The 23,788-nt window shown below is 49.1% G+C and overlaps 2 protein-coding genes across 13 annotated transcripts in view; one reads left to right on the top strand and one right to left on the bottom strand.

Annotated features, from left to right (window-relative positions):
* Positions 1 to 1,089: 1,089 nt before the first annotated feature.
* MRPL14 (mitochondrial ribosomal protein L14) lies at positions 1,090 to 17,078 on the bottom strand. 7 transcript variants are annotated; one of them, XM_077999888.1, is made up of 3 exons: positions 15,644 to 17,078; positions 3,626 to 3,714; positions 1,090 to 1,612 (listed from the first exon to the last, which is right to left on the bottom strand). In XM_077999888.1, the coding sequence occupies exons 1-3, from the start codon at positions 15,995 to 15,997 to the stop codon at positions 1,246 to 1,248; spliced, it is 810 nt and encodes a 269-aa protein (XP_077856014.1). In that variant the 5' UTR covers positions 15,998 to 17,078; the 3' UTR covers positions 1,090 to 1,245. The 7 variants fall into 7 exon arrangements, with proteins under 7 accessions (XP_077856014.1, XP_077856016.1, XP_028703348.1 ...); XM_077999890.1 differs by lacking the exon at positions 15,644 to 17,078 and adding an exon at positions 14,992 to 15,074 and having other exon boundaries at positions 1,090 to 1,685; XM_028847515.2 differs by lacking the exon at positions 15,644 to 17,078 and adding an exon at positions 14,992 to 15,074.
* The window catches only part of TMEM63B (transmembrane protein 63B), a 29,239-nt gene continuing 19,947 nt past the window's right edge, over positions 14,497 to 23,788 (top strand). Inside the window, exons 1-4 of one of the 6 annotated variants that reach the window (XM_028847509.2) lie at positions 14,497 to 14,770; positions 22,252 to 22,434; positions 22,705 to 22,784; positions 23,016 to 23,054. In XM_028847509.2, coding sequence (XP_028703342.1) covers positions 22,276 to 22,434; positions 22,705 to 22,784; positions 23,016 to 23,054 — 278 coding nt within the window. In that variant the 5' untranslated portion in view covers positions 14,497 to 14,770; positions 22,252 to 22,275. Of the gene's footprint in view, positions 14,771 to 15,197; positions 15,525 to 22,251; positions 22,435 to 22,704; positions 22,785 to 23,015; positions 23,055 to 23,788 lie in introns of those variants that run through there. The other 5 variants (XM_015136438.3, XM_015136440.3, XM_028847511.2 and 2 more) reach the window with 5 other exon arrangements.

Here is a 23,788-nt window from a genome sequence, read left to right as displayed (position 1 = left end):
CCCATACAGTCTGGCTACAAGAGCCTGTGTTCCTAATTATTATCCTACTCTGACTCTCAGAAGCCACTGAGATTAGTTACTTATTTAATGAGTTAACTACCTAAGGTATTCTAAATGAATTTAAAAAAAAAAAAAAGGGCTGGGCGCAGTGGCTCACACTTGTAATCCCAGCACTTTGGGAAGCCCAGGTGGGCAGATCACAAGGTCAGGAGTTCGAGAACAGCCTGACCAACATGGTGAAACCCCGTCTCTACTAAAAATACAAAAATCAGCTGGGTGTGGTGGCGCATGCCTGTAATCCCAGCTATTCATGAGGCTGAGGCAGGAGAATCGCTTAAATCCGGGAGGTGGAGGTTGCAGTGAGCCAAGATCATACCACTGCACTCCAGCCTGGGTGACAGAGCGAGACTCCGTCTCAAAAAAGAAAAAAAAAAAAAAAGAATTTATAAATAAGTTGATGAGGTTCCACTAAAGAAACTAAGGGAGCCTCTAAATCTCCCCAAGCAGACCAACAGATGAAGGAAAGATAACTCACTGAATCACCTGCACAGGCCCAAGATTATGTCATCTGCAAAATGTAAGAATGTATCCATTTCTCCAGCAGTCCAGGGAGGAAGCTCTGCTACTGGGCACAGAGGCGTGTTCTGGCAGACTATCCGGAACAAAGAAAGAATTACTGTCTGGGCTTTACTACAGCCTAAAGGGAATGTTCACTAGATTAAATCAGCCTCTCTGCTCTTATTCCACGCTAACCTGGTCATCTTTATAACCATTTAAAGCCTCAAGCCCACTAATACAGGAAGAAGATATTTGGGATGAGAAAAACAAAAACAAGTATCTTTTGGTTAGAAAGTGGCAGACTCCACGGTACATTTATAAATTGGCATTTGGTGTGTACCTCAGTTTTCCAGGGCCCGACAGTCCTGCGTGAACTCACAGGGTCCAAACCAGAAAAGCAAGGGCTCAGACCCTGGCACCAAGGCTGCTCCATGTAAAGAATGCTACCCCGTGTGGCCAGACTTGGGTAAGCCACCTTTCAACTGCTTCAGTGTCATTTATTTTCCCACCACATCCCAGAAAGCTCCGGAATACATAAATGAATATATTTATTCTCTCACAGGACATTACACTGTTACCCAGTGTGAAGGGAGCAGCCATGTGGCTCCCAAGCTCCCTTAGCAGAAGTGTCGTTCTCAGAACTGCTCCATTCACGAGCCCTCCTGCAACCAGAGGCCTGGGCTCAACTCACACAAAGTTCTGAGCAATGGCCAGCACCTTGGAATACTCGCCTTCCCGCTTGCGCAGGCTGCTGGGGATGGGTGTCTTAATTCGTGTCCCCACAGGGTTCCCATTGTCCTCAATGAGGACCACGTTGTTGGAGTCGAATCTGGGGGTCATTCGGGGGCCAGGCATGCAATGTCCCACAATGAGCGCCTTTTTCTTCTGTCCCTTGATGGCCAGTAGTATCTGGTCGCCCACCTTGCCCACTCCATTCTTGTTATAGACATGAATGCAGCGAGGAGCCCGATGGTATGCGCTGTTCCCCAGGGCACTGTTGTCCACCACTCGTACCCGCGTCATCTTCTGAATCGCACTCAGGCTCCCAGTGGTGCTGGTGGGAGAAAAAAAAGTCTGCAGTCTGTATCTCTCATGGTGAGGGTGCACAGGCCTCTGAAAGGTCAAGGCTAGGGAGAAAGTACATGTCAGCAACACACACACAGCAGAGTGCTGTCCAGGAGCAGCACCAGAAAGTCAGGACTTTGTGAAGACTTATCTGTACCCACAACAGTTTCCTCACAATTGAGAGCTTCTGCTGTTGTGTCAAGATCTCAATTTGGATGAGTTTTAAAGAGAACCCAACGTGACAATGAACTTCACAGCAGCCTAACTTAAAGCCTTTGCTTTCCAAAAGGACTCTGAGGACTTAAAGGAATCCCTTATGGGCTAGGCCTCATCCACTGCCTATCCTGAAAAACCTGCTTCCCCAGAATACACCATTCCCTAATTTTCTTATTTACATGTTGCTGGGAACTAGAAGATATGGGTAAGTTTGCAAAGGGAAGTCCTTGACACAACATAGCAGAAACTGGAAATAAGTCAAGGTAACAATCTTTTAATACATTTTTCCTCATTAGAAAAAAAAATTTTTAGAGAGTACTTATTAAAGACAGACAAGGTATTATTAAACAAGACGATTACAGTGGGATTCCTGTTTTCCTGATGCTAGCACCTGATGCTGGTGTTTCCACAGGGTAATCCTAGGACCTCTTCTCTTGTTTTTTATGCCTACTCTAGGCAGTCTTGCCCATTAGCATTGCTGCCAACTAGTAAATTCCATCTCCAGCCCCGCCTCTCTTCTATATTCTAGTTCCATACATTTCCACTCTCCTCAACTCCCTACTCTATAGATACTGCAAACTCAGTAGGTCCCAAACTGACCTCACTGCCTCCCCTTGCAAACTCCTCCTGCTGCTACACTTCTTATCTAGATAATGGCTTCTCCAGCAGCACCAGAACCCAAGCCATAAACCTCTCTCCATCAACATCAACTGGCCACTAAGTCCTGTTAATATCACCCGCTAAGCACCTATGTCCTTTCTCTCCAATCCCGCCAACAACTTCCTTCATTGAGCAGCTCACTCTCCTGCACCAAGACTGTGACATTACTATCCTAGTTGGTTCCCACTGCACTTCACTTTGCTGACAAAGAGCTCTCTTTAGAATATAAAAGTGATGCTACTCCCCACCATCTACACTGTCAACAACTTTGTCCCAATTTACCTACCTTCTAAGGCCACACATTCTACCACTCTGGGCAGGAGCAACCAGGAACTACTGGAGTTCCCCAAGCACACCCTTCCTCCCAATTCTTCCTGAAGGCCTAGACAGGATCTGCCCCCACCTCCCTTTTGAGAAGACTGCCTCCACTCTTTCTCCTTCTCTTCCTCCACTAGCAGCTCCTATGAGAGACCATCCAAAGTACAATCCTCTATTAAAATATTCTATCACATTTTCTTAGAGTTACTTATTTTCAAGTTTGCACCTATGGCTGACAGTGAGAATTCTTTCAGGACAGGAAGCAACTCTCATTCATCTCTGTATGGCCAACCCCAGGCGCGGTGCTCAGGAAACACCTGTGGGATGAGGGCATGACAGGGCCAGGAGGCATGTCTGCCAACGGGCGTGCCTCCTGTGCTCTCCTGGCTTAGAATCTACAAGAAGAGGAGGGTGTCACACTTCTATCATGCTCAAGTTCTTGGTAATAAGCATGTATTATTTTTGTAATTTAAAAAATTTCATTTTTAAAAGAGAGGAGTTTAATGCTCTAGGGGAATGACAGGGTTGAGAGATGTCAGATTCACTCTAAGAGTCTTGCAAGGACTGAAGAGTAAAAGCTTCCACCATATGCCATTCCCCGTCGCACTTCTAACAGCATCATCACCTCTTTACCTATCCCCCATCCTGTGACCAGACCAACCAAGCCAGCTCGGCCTGATCCCTTTAGCTTTTCCCAACCCCATGCTTACCTCCCTGAGTTTTTACTCCTGTTCTAGTCACCATAACACCCAGCCCTGATAGGAATCTTACACAAAGACAGTTTTAACAACTTAATGGGAAAAGTTACCTGAAACAGCGATGGCTCAGTGCTCTACGTACACAGGTGAAGGGGCCCCAGAGCCCAGTAAAGAAAGCCATGGGATCCCAAGATAGATCCTGCAGGAAAAACGAGAGGGGGAAAAATTGGTTTCTAAGTCACAGCCCTTAGAGCCAGTTTTCTTTGGGGACTTGTGTGGGAGATGGCACTTTCAGCACAAGATCATTAGTCACAAAATATAAATCTTAGTGGTTAAAGGATACACAGATGATTAGACAGAGCTCTAGCTCCGATTTTGCTGATTCACGTTCTAACTCTGGGGTTGGAGAGGTGGCATGGCCCACAACAGCTTCTGCTATAAAAAAAATACAGCAGCACAGAGAATGCCTTCCTTATTATATCACTTCTACAGGCAGGAGGAAAATATGAACCCTTGGTTATAAATCCAGACAGGGACTTCTTCTCGAGTCCTCCACAGAGGAAAAACTGCACACTATTGCCCTTGTTGATACTCATGCGCCTTCTGAAACCAGCACTTTAACTCCCTAAAAGAAAGTAAAGTATCTAAGCAGCCACTCAAGTTATCTGTCACTACATCACCTTTCCCCCAAATGTAAAGGCCAGAACACCTGTACAGCTCAAGGCCAGCAAAGCAAAGCCAAAGGCTGCTCTTGCCAAGTCAAAGACCAAAGTCTCTATTTGGGTCAGTCTCCCAAACAACACTGTAAAATGGAAAACTGACCTACACCATACTACAGCTGAAAGTGGGCTTTGGGAAACCAAGTTGAAGAGTTAGTTGAAAGAGCAAACACCAACCCAACACTTGTGGCTCCAGTTTTCAGAATCTCAACCCTGTTGCTCCCTAGCACTAACAAATATGGAGGCTGCCAGTGCCCTGAAACACCAGAACATCACTTCAGAGAGTGCTTCAGAAAGGCCTGTAGCCAGCTGCAAAACACACCTGTTTTTCCACCCAAATGTTTGGCTGCAGAGGTGCCCATTCAAGAGGTCTGCCGAGAAAAGCCTCTACACTGTAGTATTTACACACAGCTTTGCTTTGCACAAGTTCAAACCACCTCAGATAAGACTTTATTTAATAAGAATGTTGGGGTGGGGGACAGAGGAATCCACTCTTCCCCAGGAATACCTAGACACTCCATAAATACTTTTTTTTTTTCTTTCCTTGAGACAGAGTCTTGCTCTGTCACCCATGCTGGAATGCAGTGGTACAATCGCAGCTCACTGTAGTCCTGAACTCCCCAAGCTCAGGTGATCCTCCCACCTCAGCCTCCCGAATAGTCAGGACCACAGACACGCACCAGGATGCCAGGCTAATTTTTTGGTTTTTCTTCACAGAGATGATGGTCTCACTTTGTTGCCCAGGTTGGCCTTGAACTCCTGAGTACTCCTGAGTTAACATAATCCTCCCGCCTCAGCCCCCCAAAGTGCTGGGATTATGGGTGTGAGTCACCCACCACAACTGGCCTTTAAATGCTTATTAACTACAATTTAGCCTCAAATCCCAAACTTACTCCCAAATGTTTTCCTTAAGACAACCCATGAAGCATTAGCCAAAATGTAATTATGATTAGAAAAATTAAATGCAAAAGAAGGCAGCTAATGTATGCAACTACTAACATCTGACACACAGAGAATCACAGACTACCAAATGAAACCAGCTTTACTTTTACTGGTGAGGTAACCCTGGACAAGTAACCAAACTGCTGAGCTTTGGTTTCCCATTTGTAACACAGGGATACTAACAGTATCTTCCCCCAAGGTAGTTATGAGGATTCAATTAGATAAGCCACGCAAAGCACTTAGCATAGTGCCTGGCACTCTTTACCAGCTAATAAGCTATCATCATCATCATGTCATATATCATTTTAAAGATTAGAAAATTGATATACAGGCAGATTAAGTGACTCGTGTAGAATCCCACAATTAGTCAAGGGCAGAACCAGAACTGGATCCAGGTTCAGTCCAAGGGCGTTCCAACCGCACTCCGCAGCCTTGCTCTGCTATACCAAAGCTCATTTCACACGAGAGCCCTGGGTGTCAAGCAGCTTTAAGGGTCATTTGGCCTCTTTCTGTGTTCTTTGTTTATGAACACTTATTAAATGGTTACAATGTGTCAGGCAGCGGGCTAAGCGTCTTACATACCATCTCATTTAAACTTCATGGCCGGGCACAGTGGCTCACACCTGTAATCCCAGCCGAGGTGGGCAGATCACCTGAGGTCAGGAGTCTGACATCAGCCTGACTAACATGGAGGAACCCCATCTCTACTAAAAATACAAAATTAGCCAGGCACGGTGGCACAAGTCTGTAATCCCAGCTACTCAGGAAGCTGAGGCAGGAGAATCGCTGGAACCCTGGAGGTGGAAGTTGTGGCGAGCCGAGATTGCATCACTGCACTCCAGCCTGGGCGACAAGAGCAAAACTCTGTCTCAAAAAAATAAATAAATAAAATAAACCTCAAAAAACTCTATGAAATGGGTGCAATTATTATTAGCCTCATTGTTATACACAAGGAAATAAAGCCCAGAGAGGTTAAATAACTTGCCCAAGGTCACATGGCTAGGAGTGACCAGGCTGAAATATGAACCCCAGTTGTGGGCTTCCTAAACCCATGTTCTTACTCAACAGAGTAAACACAGCAACTTTAATTTAAATATTAATATTTTACAACTATTAAATCATTCTTGTTCCATCAAGAATACTGACGTCAGCTGGGCGCAGTGGTGCATGCCTAGAATCCCAGCACTTTGGGAGGCCAAGGCAGGCGGATTACTTAAGGTCAGGAGTTCGAGACCAGCCTGGCCAACATGGTGAAACCCCTTCTCTATTAAAAATACAAAAATAAGCCGGGCGTGGTGGCGGGCACCTGTAGTCCCAGCTACTCAGGAGACTGAAGCAGGAGAATCACTTGAACCTGGAAGGCGGAGGTTGCAGTAAGCCAAGGTTGGGCCACTGCACTCCAGCCTGGGCAATATAGTGAGACTCCATCAAAAAAAAAAAAAAAAAAAGAACACTGACGTCACATGCACATTTTACTCACAGCCAATTCAGTGCTAGCTGAATCAACTGAAATGGAGACACATACCAGGTGAAAATTATTCCCTTTAATCTAATTTAAGTTTTGAAGACAATTTGTAGTACAGGAGGCAAGAAGAGATCCATACTCAGAGCAATAGCTAAAAACTGGCAAAAAAACAAACAACAAAACAAAACTTCTGAAAAGTAGAGTCCTTCTGGTCCAGGCTGCGTTAGCTCAAATCCCTGCCAAGCTGTTCCCATCTCATGCTGGCAGGCCTTTGGCTTCCTGGGGGAGAAGAGTCTCCTGAGCGACTCCACAGAACCCTCAAGATCCACCCAGCACCACCCACATTCCCTCTGCCGAGAAGTGCAACACCCTGCCTCTCAGCACCACACTGCTTCCTCAAGAACGCCGATATTAGTCCAAGAACTGCAGAAGCACTTAAGGGCTTCCCAGAACTTTCCTGACTCAGGTGTCATCACAAAGCACCCCCCTAAACTCTGTAAGGCTGTCAGTGCACAAACACAAACTCAGGCCTCCTCTCTGCACCTTGCTCTCATGCCATCTCCACAACCAACACTCATTTCTGCCCAGCCAAATGTGATCCAGCTCCACAAGAATCTCTTCTACAAAGTCTTGTGTCAAACGGCAGCATCAATTGCTACCCCTCCTGAACACTGGGACATCCTTGTGCCAGTGCAACGCTCAGAGTCAATATTCACTATCCAAACACCGACACTGAGTAAATGTGGATACTCTGAGGTAAGGCTGATGTCCTTTAACATTCTATTTCTTCCTACTCGCTATCCAAAATTCAGAAACCAGATATTCTCACAACATGGCATCTGAACATGCTACAGGAATTCAGGAGCCACACAGACTCTGATGGTAAGGATTACCTGTACTGCCCTCAAACACAAGAGTGATATATTCATGTCTCTAGGGAGCATTTCCCAATTCAGTGACTTTTCACTAGCTCTTTAGTGGATCTGATATTGACCTCTAGACCTAAACCCAAAGGACTCAGACATCAAATGGCCAGCAGTTAGCATTCCTATGAACTTGAAAGCACAAAAGAACCAAATACATTCACTTATTGTATATATGTCCTGTATCCCTCCAAAAAAACAAACTGCTGTACCCTCCTCTTCCACCCCAGCAAAAGACCCCAGCCAGTCCTGATAGTAACAGTAGGAGTGCAATAAATACTTGTTGAATAAAATAAATGAGGTAGCCAAGAGATAGACAGATCCCCCATGGCTCTGACGGTGGGAAATCCAGACACGATAAAGCTCTTATCTGTACTTTTGGAATCAGGACATGTCAGGCAAACACGCTGTAAGAGAATGATGGTGCTAATCATGGAAGATTAGCCCGTGCTTTTTTTCCAGGCCCCCTGGACTCACCTCCTGGGCCTGGTGCCTATACTGTCCACTATGGAAAATGCCTCATCCCACCACTAAAATAACTGCTTCAGATCAGGGAAGAGCAATGGAGGCAGCAATTTACTTCAAAGCAACTTTGATGGACCCTTATATTATTTCCCAGCATAAATCTATCCTATGGACACAGATTCTGAATCACTTCAGACCTAGTCTATAAACAATGGTTGTTTCACAAGGAATGTCACTCTGAGTCTTGTACACAGGAGACTGGCTTCAACGATAGTTCCTTCTCTACGACACTCTCACTTAGAGGAGGCCAGGTATTTGGAAAACTTTGGTGCCAGAGACAGCTTTTCATGCCACTTCCTGATCAGCACTAAGTATTACCCTCCTGTTTTAGAAAATGAATCAACTTCTCCTTAAAAAGAGCTGGGGTCGGGAGTGGGAAGAGAGGGTGGGTGGAAGGAAAAGAAAAAAGAAATTAATACAATCCAAGCCATGCTCATTTTCCATCTTGCTTTAAGATCTCCCTTCAGTTGTAGAGGCAAGGGAGTACTAAGGATTTCAACGGAATATGGGGAAATTGGCATCGCCCTACAGATTCCATTGGAATGCATGCTCTGTGAGAGCAGGGACCAGCCCTTGCTCTGCTCGGTGCCAGACACTCAGTGCCCAGAACTGTGCCTAGCACACCTACAGCTGAGTAACTCTCTATTAAGTGGACAGAACTGATTTATGGCTGGGCACGGTGGTTCACACCTGTAATCCAAACACTTTGGGAGGCCAAGGCGGGCGGATCACCTGAGGTCAGGAGTTTTGAGACCAGCCTGGCCAACAATACCAAATTTTTGGTCTCTACCAAAAATACAAAAATTAGCGGGGCATGGTGGCATGTGCCTGTAGTCCCAGCTACAGTCAGTCCCCGGATGAGTCAGGAGAATCTCTTGAACCTGGGAGGCGAAGGTTGAAGTGAGCCGAGATCACACCACTGCACTCCAGCCTAGGTGACAGAGTAAGACTCTGTCTCAGAAACAAAACAAAAAAAGAACTGATTTATAATTCAACCTCCAGCTCCAGAGAGGCTCCATGTGAGCGGGGTTTGTGGTTTTTCTTGTGCCCTTTACCGAGGCTCCCAGTGACTTGGGAGAGCCTCACAGGCACAGAGTGCTTTTTTCTTTCTTTTTTTTTTTTTTGAGAAGGAGTCTTGCTCGGTCGCCCAAGCTGGAGTGCAGTGGCGATCTCGGCTCACTGCAAGCTCCACCTCCTGGGTTCACGCCATTCTCCTGCCTCAGCCTCCCGAGTAGCTGGGACTACAGGCGCTAATTTTTTGTATTTTTAGTAGAGACGGGGTTTCACCGTGTTAGCCAGGATGGTCTCGATCTCCTGACTTCGTGATCTGCCCGCCTCGGCCTCCGACAGTGCTGGGATTACAGGCGTGAGCCACCGTCCTCTGCCAGAGAGCTCATTTTTAGCTACTCTGAGTTGGAAGGGCAGACACAAAGAGTCTGTACCTCTGATGCTTTGTGGAATGCTGGAAAGTACCATTAAGTTTTGAGGATCAGCAAAATATATTTAGTATCACAGATCTATATATAATTATACATTGTTTCTACCTAAACAATTTCAATCTTTAGGTACCTGGCAGGTTATATTTTAAAGACCTTTCAAGGGGAATGGCCTCTATAGAAAAAGGAGAAAACAAAAAGTTCAGCACAATCACAAATGAGCCTTTAAAGGAGGTTCTGCTAGTATGTAACGGACAGGAAAAGAGACACTGAAAAATCAAATGGAAAGCCCAGATGCAAAAAAGACAAACTCTGCCAGTGTGAGAGTATAAATGTCCTTCTTAATCAAAATAGGAAAAGCAAAGGCCTGGCAGCTCTGATAAATCAAAAACAAAAAGGAATTTTTGGGACCCTCTATCCTGTCACGCAGACACAACCCCTCGCATCTCAGGTTTCTCCTCAACCATTCTGGACCAATAAGTACTTTCATTTGTTGCTTACAGACTCATTACTGTTTTTGCTGCCCAACTATTTCCTTTTAGGAAGTGTGGTGTGTGCGTGGTTTGGTAACCTCACACAACAGCATGTTATAATTCTCAAAGTACTTTCACACAGATCACTTTCTTTGAAGATTTCAGTTTGAGCTCCCAACGGAAACAAAGACAAACAGGAAAGACCAACAGTCTGCAAGGGGGCTGAATCTGCTAATGATTCTGAACAGTTCTGCAGGCTCCACAGAGTTGGAGAAATGAAGACAGAAATGCAAAGCTTGTTGGTTGACTCACCCAAGGTTAGAAGGCAATAAGGCCCTGGCCGGGCGCGGTGGCTCAAGCCTGTAATCCCAGCACTTTGGGAGGCCGAGACGGGCGGATCACGAGTTCAGGAGACCATCCTGGCTAACACGGTGAAACCCCGTCTCTACTAAAATACAAAAAAAATTAGCCGGGCGAGGTGGCGGGCGCCTGTAGTCCCAGCTACTCGGGAGGCTGAGGCAGGAGAATGGCGTGAACCCGGGAGGCGGGGCTTGCAGTGAGCTGAGATCCGGCCACTGCACTCCAGCCTGGGCAACAGAGCCAGACTCCGTCTCAAAAAAAAAAAAAAAAAAAAAAAAAAGAAGGCAATAAGGCCCAGATCAGAGCCCAAGGCTGTTTTTATTAAACACTGCACAATACTTGCACAGTGATGCTGCTTTAGCCACTAATAAGCTTCACGGATACAAATAAATGTTCCACACACAGGGTAAGTACTCCTTCTCCTTTGGCAAAGCTGCCACATAATCTTTAAAAAACTCAGGAAACAAAAAGCCATCTCTTCATTAAATATCTGCACTACACGCAGGACAGCCTTGGACCAAAGCTAAAGCTGATTTTGAGTGATCTGCCAAGGTGTGAGTTTTCACAGCAGCACTATCAATGTAAAGTATCCCTCAATAGGATGATCGGCTGTTTCCACCACAGCTACCACTGAGAAAACCCCATTTCTCAATCCCATTTCACAAAGGGAAAACATGTCTAGGGTTACTGTCCTATATTTGTTTATCTAACTTATGCCCCACCTTGTTGCAAAAGTATTTAAAGCAGGGCGTGGTGGTTCACACCTGTAATTACACCACTTTGGGAGGCTGAGGGAGGAGGATCACTGGAGCTCAGGGGTTGCAGTGAGCCATAATTTTGACACAACACTCCAGCCTGGGTGACAGAGTGAGACCCTGCCTCAAAAAAAAAAAGTAAGCAGTAGTACTTAGACAGATCTGACAATTTTCAATTATTCAAGATGGTTTTTCAATGTGGAGATAATTGTATAGTTTATCTAGTTTTGCTCCCCCTCCCATCCCTACCTCACAAGTATACAAACATCTATAATCCAGATATAAATTTGTAATATTCTTCATCTGGTCCAACTCAGGAAAAACTGCACAAGGTCAAGTAAAATTCTACTGAATCATATACATAATTCCCTTCCTATTAGTACTTACATTGGGCCAGGTTTAGGTGGGCTCCAGGTTTATGAAGATGTCAGACTGGCAGGAGAGTAGTGTGGAAAAGTTAAAGAATGGGGATGGGAGGGTGCTGCTGATGGAAAGCATGTATCTCTTTCACTCCATCCTCCCCTTCTCTCACACCAAGTCTGTGACCCTGGAATCACCTGTCCAGGTCTCAACGACTCTCTGCCAAGCAGAGATCATATTGGGAAAAGCAAAGTGGTCTGGAAATGGAAGTGCTTTAGTTTCACTCATGTAAGGGATCATTTTAACATGGACAATCCTTCTCTGAATTATCCAGTAGGGACTAAATCTGCAGGATAAATTGTTTACCAGATCCTGGCCCAGAAGAGCAAGCTTGTTCCCTGATTCTTAGGGCAGCACCATGGATGCCTCTTTAAGATCACAGCCCTGAAAGTGTTTTCAGTTTAGAGTGGACATGATAAAGTGCTTCCTCTCTTTTCTAAAGACATAAATGATTTTTTGAGTTTTTAACAGAGGGCTTTCCTACTCTGAGTTGTGTTTCACTGGTGAATGGTAAGCTACTTTACTACGACCTTTTTAAATATTCAGCATATTACCTGACCCAGAACATTTCTGAGATCTGAACTGCAGTCTTCTCTTGCATACTAGTTGTCACTGTAAATACACATGTAAAATCATACCAGGGGTAAGCAACAACCCAGAAAAACCATGAGCCTATAAAATAGAAGGCTAAACCATAACCTGCTTTTCGAGCCCCCACACAGCCCTAAGAACTAGCCAAGTGCTGGGCGCGGTGGCTCACGCCTGTAATCCCAGCACTTTGAAAGGCCAAGACGGGCGGATCACGAGGTCAGGAGATCGAGACCATTCTGGCCAACATGGTGAAACCCCGTCTCTACTAAAATACAAAAAGAAATTAGCCGGGCATAGTGGCAGGCGCCTGTAGTCCCAGCTAGCGGGAGGCTGAGGCAGGAGAAGGGCGTGAACCCGGAAGGCGGAGCTTGCAGTGAGCCAAGATTGCGCCACTGCACTCCAGCCTGGGCGACAAAGCGAGACTCTGTTTCAAAAAAAAAAAAAAAAAGAACTAGCCAAGCAACCTGACAGTAGGAAAATCCGTCTTAGGTGGGCCCAGGTATCATAATCCCAAAGACATGAATGGAGCAAAATAGGTTTTAAAGGATTCTTGCAACTGAAGACTCTAGGAGCTAAGGAGAGTCTAAATAACCATGTTCAGTGCCCAATTACCTGAAAAGTAGACTCCGGAGAAATTTTGTTGTTGTTATTTCCTTCCCCCCTCCACCCCAGGAAACATTTTATCTTTAATATTCAGGAGCAATAATAAAATATTTTGGCCACTGTTCCTTCACGGATTCCACAAGGCACTTAATTCTCATGTCAGGCTTTCTGAAATGCTTGCCCTGGAAAGTGTCACCTGATGGCTCACACACTCCTTAAGGATTAGGTGCTGACCCTAATCAGGCACAGGCAGAAATAGCTCAGGAATCCACATGCTCAGACTCATAACTATACTATTTTGTAAAAAATAAAAACATATAAAAAATGCCTTCTGGCTGGACAAGGAGGCTCATGCCTGTAATCCCAGCACTTTGGGAGGCTGAGTTGGGTAGACTGATTGAGGCCAGGGGTTGGAGACCAGCCTGGGCAACATGTTGAAACCTCATCTCTGCTAAAAATACAAAAATCAGCCAGGAGTGGTGGCACGCGCCTGCAGTCCCAGCTACTCGGGAGGCTGAAGCATAAGAATTGCTAGATCCCAGGAGAGGCTGCAGTGAGCTGAGATTTCACTGCTGCACCCAGATCTCCCCAGCCTGGGCAAGACAGACTGAACCAAAAAAAAAAAAAAAAGCCTTCTAGTGATTCTCAGAAGTCCAAACACCAGATAATTATGGCCTCCACTTCCATTTTTCAGATATCCATTACAATGCTATTTGACCTCAAAGTGAATTTTATTGTTCCACACATGCAATAGATTACACCAATTTCACAACTCCCAGAATCCAAACCTACAAAGACCCTTCCCACCAGGCACCTTACCAAAAACGGGCCTCGTCTCCATCTTCCTTTCTGTCACAGTTGAAAAACTGCCCTTCCTCATTAAGCCAACCAACTTCTTACCTCAATAAAATCCTTGTTTTTCAATAGCACATACAGTATTTCCAGTGATGAATAGTGAACTGTCTTTCATCTCACACAGTAACCTCCTTGAAGAATATCCACTTTGTTCTTTACTGTATATTCCTGGCATGCTAACTGCATCCTCACGGACAATTTTAAGTGACTGAAAACTCAGGCAAAGAAAAGCAAGAGGGCAAATAGAAGGGCACAGGACACCAATGCTTTTCAAATTTTTCTCACTGCGACCTACAGAAACACACTGTAGAACACCTTCTAATACACTCACACGTGTGTGTACACCTGAAGCAAGTGTCAAGAAACAATACCCTTACTAAGTGCAACACTGTCTGATATTTTCTGTTTCATGTTTTAAGTGGCCGTAATCTACTAAACTGATTTCCAACTCACCATAGAATTCAGTTTGAAAAACACTGCAATAAATCAAACCTTACAGTTGCATTCCACAAGCTACTAATGAACTCTTGAAAAGCCAGCATACAGCAGAGACGCTGACCAACTACAAGATCCAAACCCCCAGGTGGGCAGTGTCCTTCTGTTCAGCAGTGGCAGTTCCCCACCACCACCACCAGCCCTGGGAGTTAAGTATCTCCCAAACTCCCAGAGTTTCCCAAGTAGCCCAAGGTGTCTGTCATATGCCCTTTTAACCTCTTTATAAATTCAGTCCCATCCATCTCTTATGGTGGCAAAGTTCATTCATCGTCCGCTGTGGAAAGCAAAACTTCCTTTTTGTCCCCTCCAGGAACCAAAAATTAAATGACCAGGTTGGTGCCCGTTGTGCCTTTGTGATCTATTTGTGTGGGTGACATATATATAGAAAAGAGTCTCAGTCTCTCCCTTCATCTTTCCAGTCTTAATCACTGATAGATGCAGTCTCTGGTGAAATGAGAAACCAGGGAACCCCCTTGCCTGGGGGAGGGCGCACTCATCAGCGTGACAGAGTGAAAGCAAAACCTCAATCCTCACACCACAGAAGCGTCTGGATAACTCATCTCCAGACCCAAGTTGGGAAAGGGGAGGGCGGCGCGGAGAGCGGAGAAGCCCGAGGAGACGCACTGGAGTGACCTGCGACAGCTGAACGCAGCCCGCCCTCCCCAAGTCGGCTCCGCAACCCGGGGAAAGCAGGTGAGAGCCTGCCACGGACTTGGAAGTCGCAGAAGCCGCCCACGGAGAGTCGGAGGGAAGAGGGTCCGGGTGAGGGGCCTCCCCTCCCCGTCGGGACCCCTCCCACTGACCCTCTGCCTCCCACTCTGGCCTCTCCTCACTCACCCCGGGGACTGGGCCTCCCCTAGTGGAGAGAAAGGAAGAGAAGGAGAGAATTAGGGGCCTGACGCCCACCCACTCACCCCACCATACCGCTCTCGCCGCCCGGGAAAATCCCGCCGCGGGCCTCACCGACCAAGCGCCGCCTTCGCCCCACGCGGTCTCTCCCCAGCGCCTGCGCGCCAGGCCCAGCCCGGCGGACGCGATCTGAGAGTGCGCGCGCGCCTTGCGTGCGCCGGCGTAGGGGACGGGACATACGGGGCTCCGCCCCCTCCCTCTCCCTCCTCCCGCTCCCCCTCCCCCATACACTGCCGCGGCCGCCGCAGGAGCCCGGAGCTCGAGCCGCCCAGCGACTCCCCCTCCCCCTCCCCCAGCCCCGCCCCGCCCCAACCCGGGGCTCGGAGCCGGAGCCGAGTCTGCGCCTGGGGGTGAGTACGCGACCCCTCCCCAGCCCTCGCTCTTTTCTTCGAAGATCCCACCACCACCCAAAGAAAAAACCTGGACTCAGCTGCGCGTCCCCTCCCTTCAACCTCCTGCGGGACCCAGAGGTGCCCGGGCCCGCGGGACCCAGCGGTGGCGCGCGCTGCCCCCAACCCCGCACCATCCCGAGCCAAATGTGAGTCCTCCAACCCCTGCCGGCGGTCCACATACGCGCCGCCCGCTCTCCCCAGTCCCGGGGAGATCCCAAGGGGTGGGACCCCCGCCCCCGGCCCCCGAGTGCCACTCTTCTCCCACCTGCCCGGTGCAGGTGCGCGTCCCCTGCGCGCCCCTCGGGAGTGCCAGCTGCGCCCCGCCTGTCCGCCGCCGCTGTGGGGAACTAGCCGCCCCCGCCCCCGAGTTTTGGACCCCGGGGTCGCCAAGTCCGATGCCTTCGGTCCCTTTTATTTTTTCTGCTGCTCCCGGGGGCGAGTACACCAGAAGCCAGCCCAGGGTAAGGGCTCGGGCTTGGGCAAGGGCAGGGTTCGCAGGCGCTGGCATGAGGCCGGCGGCTGCCCCCGACCCTTCTGGGGACTGACTGGTCTGCAGGCTGGGGAGGCGGCCGGCCCCGGGAGCGTGTCCTCTCCTTACGCCCCACACAGTGCAGTTCATTCATGAGCCGCCCGGGCCTGCGTTGGAGGGTGCGGTGGGGAAAAGATTCAGACGCGGAACCGAGAGTGGGGCAAAGGCCCTGTTGCGGGAAGGGGGCGCCGCTTTGTCCATCCTGGCTGTCTTGAACGCCTAAGGCGGACAGTTCCAAAGCTTGGCTTCTTGTTCCCCAGAAAAGGAAAGGACGATTGGGAAGTGAGGAGGAGAGGTCAGAGGCTGCCCTTGGGGCTCTGTGTTGCCACCTGCCTGGGTCCCCTGGGCAGAGGTCTGGCCGCTCAGGGCAAGCTTGAGCACTCCACTGCCCTGGGGGGCTGGGGCTTGCCTACCCAATATCGGTCTGCAGCAGCCTGGGAGCAATGAGGCTGTGCCCAACACCTGCTGAAGAGGGGCCCATCCTGCCTCCCAGGCCAGGATGAGGAGGGGAGTAGGAGTGTCAGCCAGGCTTCAAGTGGGAGTGTGCTGGCAGCATGATTGTCCTCCAGGGCACCAGAGGGTCCAGGCCCTGGCATGCCCCAGGTGGCACATGCTGGGGCCTGCTGTTGGCTCACTCAGTGCAGTCTTGGCCTATGGGTGGGTGGGGACATGGCAAGGCAGAAGTCAGGCGGTGGGTAACTAAGAACCCCCTTGGGACATCATACAAGTTCCCTCCAAGTATAGCAGAGTCTTAGAGACCTGGGTTCAAATTCTAGCTCTACCATTCTTCAGCTGTGTGACCTTGACAAGTTATGTGACCTACCATTCTTCAGCTGTGTGACCTATGACAAGTTACTTAACCTGTCTGAACCTCAGTTTTCATTAAAAAGTGTGTTTATGACTATAATTCCAGCACTTTGGGAGACTGAGGCAGACAGATCACTTGAGGTCAGGAGTTTGAGACCAGCCTGGCCAACATGGTGAAACCCCATCGCTACTAAACATACAAAAATTAGCCAGGCATGGTGGCACACACCTGTAATCCCAGCTACTCAGGAGGCTGAGGCAGGAGAATGGCTTAAACCTGGGAGGCAGAGGTTGCAGTGAGCCGAGATCGTGGCACTTCACTCCAGCCTGGGTGACAGAGTGAGACTGTCTCAAAAAAAAAAAAAAAAAATGTGGTTACTACCACCTCCTTACAAGTTTTATCATGGGAATCAAACAAGGTAACAAGTAAAGAGCTTGACATCCTTCCTGGTAGTTGATCAATAATGGGTTATCATCTCTGAACTTCTGACCCATTACTCTCCCATGCCTCCACCTCCCAGGCTGCCACAGATGCATGGGGTATGTTCAAAGAGTGAGAATATTCCCTATCACTCACTGGCAGAATCCTTAACACAGTGTAAACCCTTAGGTCTGAATAAGAAGCCCAACCTGACTGAGGGGCTCTGTTATATTTCTATCATGTTAAATTCTGTGTTTTTATCTTATTTTTGTTTTCACCAGTTTTCTTTCTCTAAACCAATCCCTTTTATTCCATACCTTATTAATAACAATAGCTAATTCTTGGAGCCTGTGATAATGCCTTGAACTGTATTAAGAGCTTTTAATCCCCAGAACACCGACACAACTGGATTATTGTCCCATTTTACAGATGAAGAACCTGAGGCCCAGGGTGACTAAGTAATTTTCCCAGGTTAGAAGCCTGATCTGTCACATCCTAGAGTCTGTGCTTTTAACCACCAGACTACGGTGCCTGTCCCCTACACCTGCCTCAGAACCTGAAATCACAAACCCAAGGCCTGAGTGGAGGGAAGCTATAAGCAAGAGGAAAGGCAAGCAGGTAGAAATAGGGTATGGCATTTCTCCAGAGTGGTAACTGGCTGCCTCCAGCTCCCTGGTGGAAGTGGCTCTTGTTTGCAGATATCTCTGCAAAGTGCGGTGATTAAGAGCATACACTTGAGCCAGGCAGCCTGGGTCCTTATCTGGGTCTACACAGACTGGCTATGTGACCTTGAGTAGCTCATATACTCTCTCTGTACCTCAGTGTCCTCCTGGGGTTGTGATGGGGAGCGAATGAGTTACATTTGTAAAGTGCTTAGAAGAGTGCTTGGCACAAAAGAAGAGTTAAATAAACATTTTTAATACATGTGTTATTTTACTACTTTTTTTTTCTGTTTTTCTTTTTTCTTTCCTTTTTTTTTTAGACAGGGTCTCTGTCTGTCACCCAGGATGGAGTGCAGTGGCATGATCTCGGCTCACTGCAGCCTGGAACTCCCTGGGCTCAGGTGATCCTCCCACCTCACCTTCCAGAGTAGCTGGGGCTACAGACGTGCGCCACCATGCCTGGCTAAATTTTGGGGGGGTATCTTTTGTAGAGACAGGGTTTTCCTATGTTTTCCAAGCTGGTCTCGGACTCTTGGGCTCAAGCGATTCTCCCACCACCGCCTCCCAAAGTGCTGGGATTATAGGTATGAGCCACCATGCCTGGCTTTTTTTTTTTTTTTTTTTTTTTTTTTTTTCCTGAAGACAAGGTCTTGCTCTGTTGCCCAGTTTAGAGTGCAGTGGCATGATCATGGCTGACTACAGCCTCCAACTCCTAGGCTCAAGGGATCTTCCCCACTTGGCTTCCAAAAGTGCTGAGATTACAGGGGTGAGCCACCCCACCCTGCCTACTACTACTTTTATTTTGAGATGGAGTCTCACTCTGTCAGCCAGTGGCGTGATCTAGGGTCACTGCAACCTCTGCCTCCTGGTTTCAAGCAATTCTCCTGCCTCAGCCTTCCGAGTAGCTGGGACTACAGGCTCGCGCCACCATACCCAGCTAATTTTTGTATTTTTTTAGCAGAGACAGGGTTTCACCATATTGGCCAGGCTGGTCTCGAACTCCTGACCTTGTGATCTGCACACCTCGGCCTCCCAAAATGCTGGGATTACAGGTGTGAGCCACCGTGCCTGGCACCTACTACTACTTTTATGCTCACTTGTGGATATATTCTTTGCCTATCCCTCTGAAGTGGGTAGGGGGTAGAGTAAGAATATTCATATCTGTTTGTTACAGATTGGAAGACTGAGACTTAGGTTTCATAGTAACAGAGCTAGCTTCCATCTTCACCTGCTCCCCTCAGACCACATGGCCTTACTTTGATCCCAAGCCCTAACTTAAATCTTGTCCAGTAACTCCATTGAAAAAGTTTGTATCACGCCTGTAATCTCAGCACTTTGGGAGGTTGAGGCGGGCAGATCATGAGGTCAAGAGATTGAGACCATCCTGGCCAACATGGTGAAACCGTGTCTCTACTAAAAATACAAAAATTAGCTGGGCACGGTGGCATGCGCCTGTAGTCCCAGCTACTCGGGAGGCTGAGGCAGGAGAATCCCTTGAACCCAAGAGGCGGAGGTTGCAGTGAGCCAAGATCGCACCACTGCGCTCCAGCCTGGTGATAGAGCAAGACTCCGTCTCAAAAAAATACATAACAACCAAAAAAACAGGCGTATAAGTTATAGCTCTCCAACCCCCACCATGCACACACTCCTTAATGGTAAAATAAAAGCTTAAGTTAGCTAGAAATAAAATCCTCCATCACTCTCTGGACATACTTCTAGCTAAAGCCTCAATATCAGACTAGAGAAACTCTGGGATATAGCTGGTACAGGTGCCTTGTGGAGTGGAGGAACTGCCACCTCCCGTCCCCGAGGTATTCTACCTCAGTGTCTTCCCTCTTCTCTATTTCTCAGCCCAGTGCTGGCTTTGAAAGCAGCTGCCCTTGATGAAACTCAGCCCAGCAACCCCGCCCCCACAATTAAAAGCTTGGAGCAGGCCTGTCAACCGGCAGAGCCGCCAGCCCAGGCTCCACCCCTTACCTGTCCTGTCACTGCAAGTTGCTTCCCCTACTGGGTTCCTGCTTCCTCCCTGTAAAATGGGGATAGTGATCTGAGTGCACCCTGCCTTCCTCCCATGCAGGTGGGAGAATTAATGCAGTTGTGGAGGTGAGAGTGCTTTGTGACCCTAAGGAGGCCAACAGCAGAGGAGCATGGTGATTTCAGTTACTGAGCATCTGGCTAGACCCTGTCCACCCTGCTGGGGCCAATTCATATAGAAGCTTCCAAAATGCTCTTCCTTTCTTTGGTGTGGATAAGACAGGAGGTGATAGGAATGGTACTCTGGGGCTTGTTCTCATTTCATTCTGATCTGGTGGAGCCTTGGAATTCAGAGAAACAGGCAAGCGGTGGGAATGGAGTGTTGAGATTGCTGGAGTACATTGGAGTTGAGAATTGAGAAAGGGGGACTAGTTAGAGCCCCCCCCAACCCAAGATACCTATACCTACCTTTAACCTCCTATAGTGCACCAGGGTTCTGTGCATCTTATGTTTACATACCCAGGCTCCCAGACACACCCATGTTCACACCCCCACTTCGAAGCCAACAACTCCCTTCATTTCCGTGGACTGCCATGCAGTCACCTAGCTCCTCCTGGACACAGGTCCACACATCAACACACATTTACCTGGACACACATACCTGGACACACACATTTCCACAGCACCCTCAAGTTCTCTGGCCTGAGAACTTTTAATGAGCATTAATAAAGCTTCCATGGTCTGCCGAGTCCTGTTCTAGGTACATCAGAAAAGCATTGTGGTGCCCTGAAAAGCATTCTAGCTTTAAAAAGAAGGTGAGCTAGGTTTGGGTCCTAGGTCCCTCATTTTATTAGCAGTGTGACCTTGGGAAAGTTGCCTAACCTCTGAGTCCCTGTGCCCCCACCCTAAAATGTCAATGACACTCAACTCAGGATCATTGAGGATTGAATGAAATCACGTATATATTATTCTTGAAACTGAGGGCACTGGACAAATGGTACCTGATACAATTACTAAATTGGTGTATTTTTAAAGGCAGCTTGAACTGGAAAAGGGGGAGGCATGACATACCAGCAGTTACTCCTTTAGTCTTCCTAATCCAGGCTTTGCAGAGACTCCCTGGGACCAAGTAAAACACATCAACAACTCCATCCTCCCCTCCATCTGAGGGCTTCTGCCTCTTGCCCTGTGGTTGAAGTGTTAGGAAGAGGCAGGAGAAACCTTCTGATTCCCCCTGGGGGCAGAGGGCCCCTGCTCCCGAAGTTGCAGTCACTGTTTCTAGTTTTGTTGTTCTCTTTGTCTGGTTTTCCTTTTCCTTCCCTGAGGACCTTCCCCCACCCCCCGCCCCCAAGGCAGAGCTTCAGTGTTGTCAGCAGAAGGGTCCCCCAGGGACCCCCCAGTAAAATGGGTGGGGCAGCGCTGCACTGCTGAGGCCACACTTCTCCGCCATCCTGGGATTCTCCCCAGGGCCCCACTCTGTTCTGTCCCCAAACACTTTGAGAACCCAGGCACTCAGGCTGGCTGTCCCTTTCCTCCTCCTCCTGCCCACCCCATCCACTCTGAGCATCAGTGCAGCTGGCCAGCAGCAGGGAACCAGACAGCACCCTGGCTGCCCGGGCAGGCTAAGAGGCCCCCACCCACTCTCCCCTCCTTTGCCAGTGGTAAAGCTCGCCGGAGGGCATAGCTTTCCCAGCCTTCCCTGCTTTAGAGGCAGGAGCATGGCACTGTGGGAGTTGTAGTACTCATAACACTCAGGTGATCCTGTGCAAATAACTGAAGAGAGGAGAACGGTATAGGGAAGAGAAATGAGAATAAGCAGGAGTGGCTGGGGCCAGGGAGGTAACTCGAACGCAGAAGTCCTGCTATTTACTTGACTTCCTACTCTGACCCATCGTCGAACCTAAGCCAGTTATATAGAGGTGATTAACAGAGTTCAAAACCCTAATCAAATGAAATCGTGCCATTTTTCTAATAGGCATAGAAAGAAAAGATCAGGACGAGGCAGCTGGCTCCTGACCCATTTTCCCCTGATGTGGAGACCCCTCATCTTACCCTGAGTCCTCAAATCTAAGACCCCTCCCTGTCTTCCTAGGCTCAGCTCCGCCCCCTGCCCTAAGACTGAAAGAATGAGAGTGTGGGGGTGGCGGGGGCAGGGGGCATTTAGATAGATGTTAGAAAATCACAGACCCCTTCCTGAAAATGAAACCAGCCTCTTAATGAAACCTGCCTCCCCAGTCCAGGCCTGGCATCTAGACTGAGTTCCCCATACCCAGGGTGGGGTGTCATAGCCAGATTGCCAGTGAAGGCAAATCCATGTGACTCAACTCTCCCCTCCCTAGGCCCTTATCTCCAGAGGCCAGAGCTTCCACCTACCCAGGCAGCCTGGTGATCTGCCCTCACTGCCCCCTCCCCACACCCACCCTACTGGGCCATGAAGGGGATGGGGGCAAACCCAGCTGACTGTTCCACCCTCTGCCCAGGAGGACCATGCGGCAGTAGCAGCCATGCTGCCCTTTCTGCTGGCCACACTGGGCACCACGGCCCTCAACAACAGCAACCCCAAGGACTACTGCTACAGCGCCCGCATCCGCAGCACTGTCCTGCAGGGCCTGCCCTTTGGGGGCGTCCCCACCGTTCTGGCTCTCGACTTCATGTGCTTCCTTGTGAGTGCCTGCTGCCACCCCCTACCTTGGCATCCATGCCCTGTACACACCTGGCAAACACCTCCAGCTCTAACCACTCTGCCACCTGCCCCTGATTTCCCAGGCTTAAGCAGGAGGAGTCCCCATCATCCAGCCCAAGCCTCGACTTTGACCATTCACCCGAGCCAGGGTCATCCCCTTCTAAGACAAGATTTTGGACCCTCTGCTTCTGGCCCCTAGTCCAGCAGGCGGACAGCCTCTGCACTTGCCAACTGCCCCCTCTTCCCTCAGGCACTGCTGTTCTTATTCTCTATCCTCCGGAAGGTGGCCTGGGACTATGGGCGGCTGGCCTTGGTGACAGATGCAGACAGGTAAGGGTCTGGGACCCTCCCTCTAGCTCTCCACACACACACCTTGCTCCATACACCTTAGGAATAGGAAGGAGCCAGCCCTCTCTCATTCCCCTTTGCTGGGGGGATGAAAAGGGACTAGCCCCAATGTGGGCATGGGGGCATGAGGGCCCTCAGTTGGGCCCCTGTTCCTCACCTGTCCCCAGGGACTCTCCCCCACCTCTGCTAACCCTGTCTGTTCTCTGTCCCCAGGCTTCGGCGGCAGGAGAGGGACCGAGTGGAACAGGAATAGTATGTGGGGCACCAGCCCCCTCATTCCCACTAAACCAGCTTTCCCTTTTCTTCTCTCACGCTTCTCTTCTCTTCCTGCCAAGTTGCTGGTTTCTTTTTGCAGTTTTCTCCTCTGCAGGCTCATGTTTCGGATTAACGCAGGCGGTGTGCTTTGCAGAGCAGGGGGCTCCCCAGCTTGTCTCTGCCTCACCTCCCCTTCATCTCTCCCTCTGGCTCCCTGCCTGGGAGAAGTCCCTCCCTGTGAGAAGTCCCTCTCTGTGTGCCCCTGCCTATGCGGCCCTTGTTGGCTGGAGGGGAGGAGTTGTCCTCCAGGAAATCCTCAGCACAATCACGTAGAGACAAGATTGGGTGTCACCAGCAGCTTCTTGTCACCTAACAGCTAGTTCTTCATATTCCAGGGTTCTCTGCTCACCTCTTCTGGAGGCCTGGGAGGGGGACTGCCCAAGGAGCCCCCCAGACTGGGCTTTTTTGTCACTTTGTCATCTCTGTCTATAGGATTGGAGTTGGAGTTGTAACAGCTGTTGGAGTCAGGGAAGCGGGAGGGTAGGGGAGGGGAGGGGAGGGCAGGGCAGGGGAGGGGAGGGGAGGGCAGGGCAGGGCAGGGGAGGGGAGGGGAGGGGAGGGGAGGGGAGGGGAGGGGAGGGGAGGGCCCCACCCAGGAGACCTTCCAGTCTTCCCAGCCCTTCCAGGTTTTCCTGGTCCATCCTTTCCTCCACCTCCTCATTGCTCTTTGC

Source organism: Macaca mulatta, chromosome 4 (genome assembly GCF_049350105.2).
Source record: "Macaca mulatta isolate MMU2019108-1 chromosome 4, T2T-MMU8v2.0, whole genome shotgun sequence".
In the NCBI taxonomy this organism is placed as follows: Eukaryota; Metazoa; Chordata; class Mammalia; order Primates; family Cercopithecidae; genus Macaca; species Macaca mulatta.
The sequence above is the reverse complement of the archived record's forward strand: the minus strand, read 5'-3'. Positions and strand labels throughout refer to the sequence as shown.

Bases quoted from the DNA above. Each gene is read 5' to 3' on its own strand.
- MRPL14 (XM_077999888.1), bottom strand. From the start codon at position 15,997: ATGAACTGCACTGTGTGGGGCGTAAGGAGAGGACACGCTCCCGGGGCC. The intron at 3,715-15,643 runs GTGGGAGAAGAG...TTTTTCCTGCAG, and splicing joins CGCGCACCTGCACCGGGCAG to GATCTATCTTGGGATCCCAT. The intron at 1,613-3,625 runs GTAACTTTTCCC...TTCTCCCACCAG, and splicing joins CTGAGCCATCGCTGTTTCAG to CACCACTGGGAGCCTGAGTG.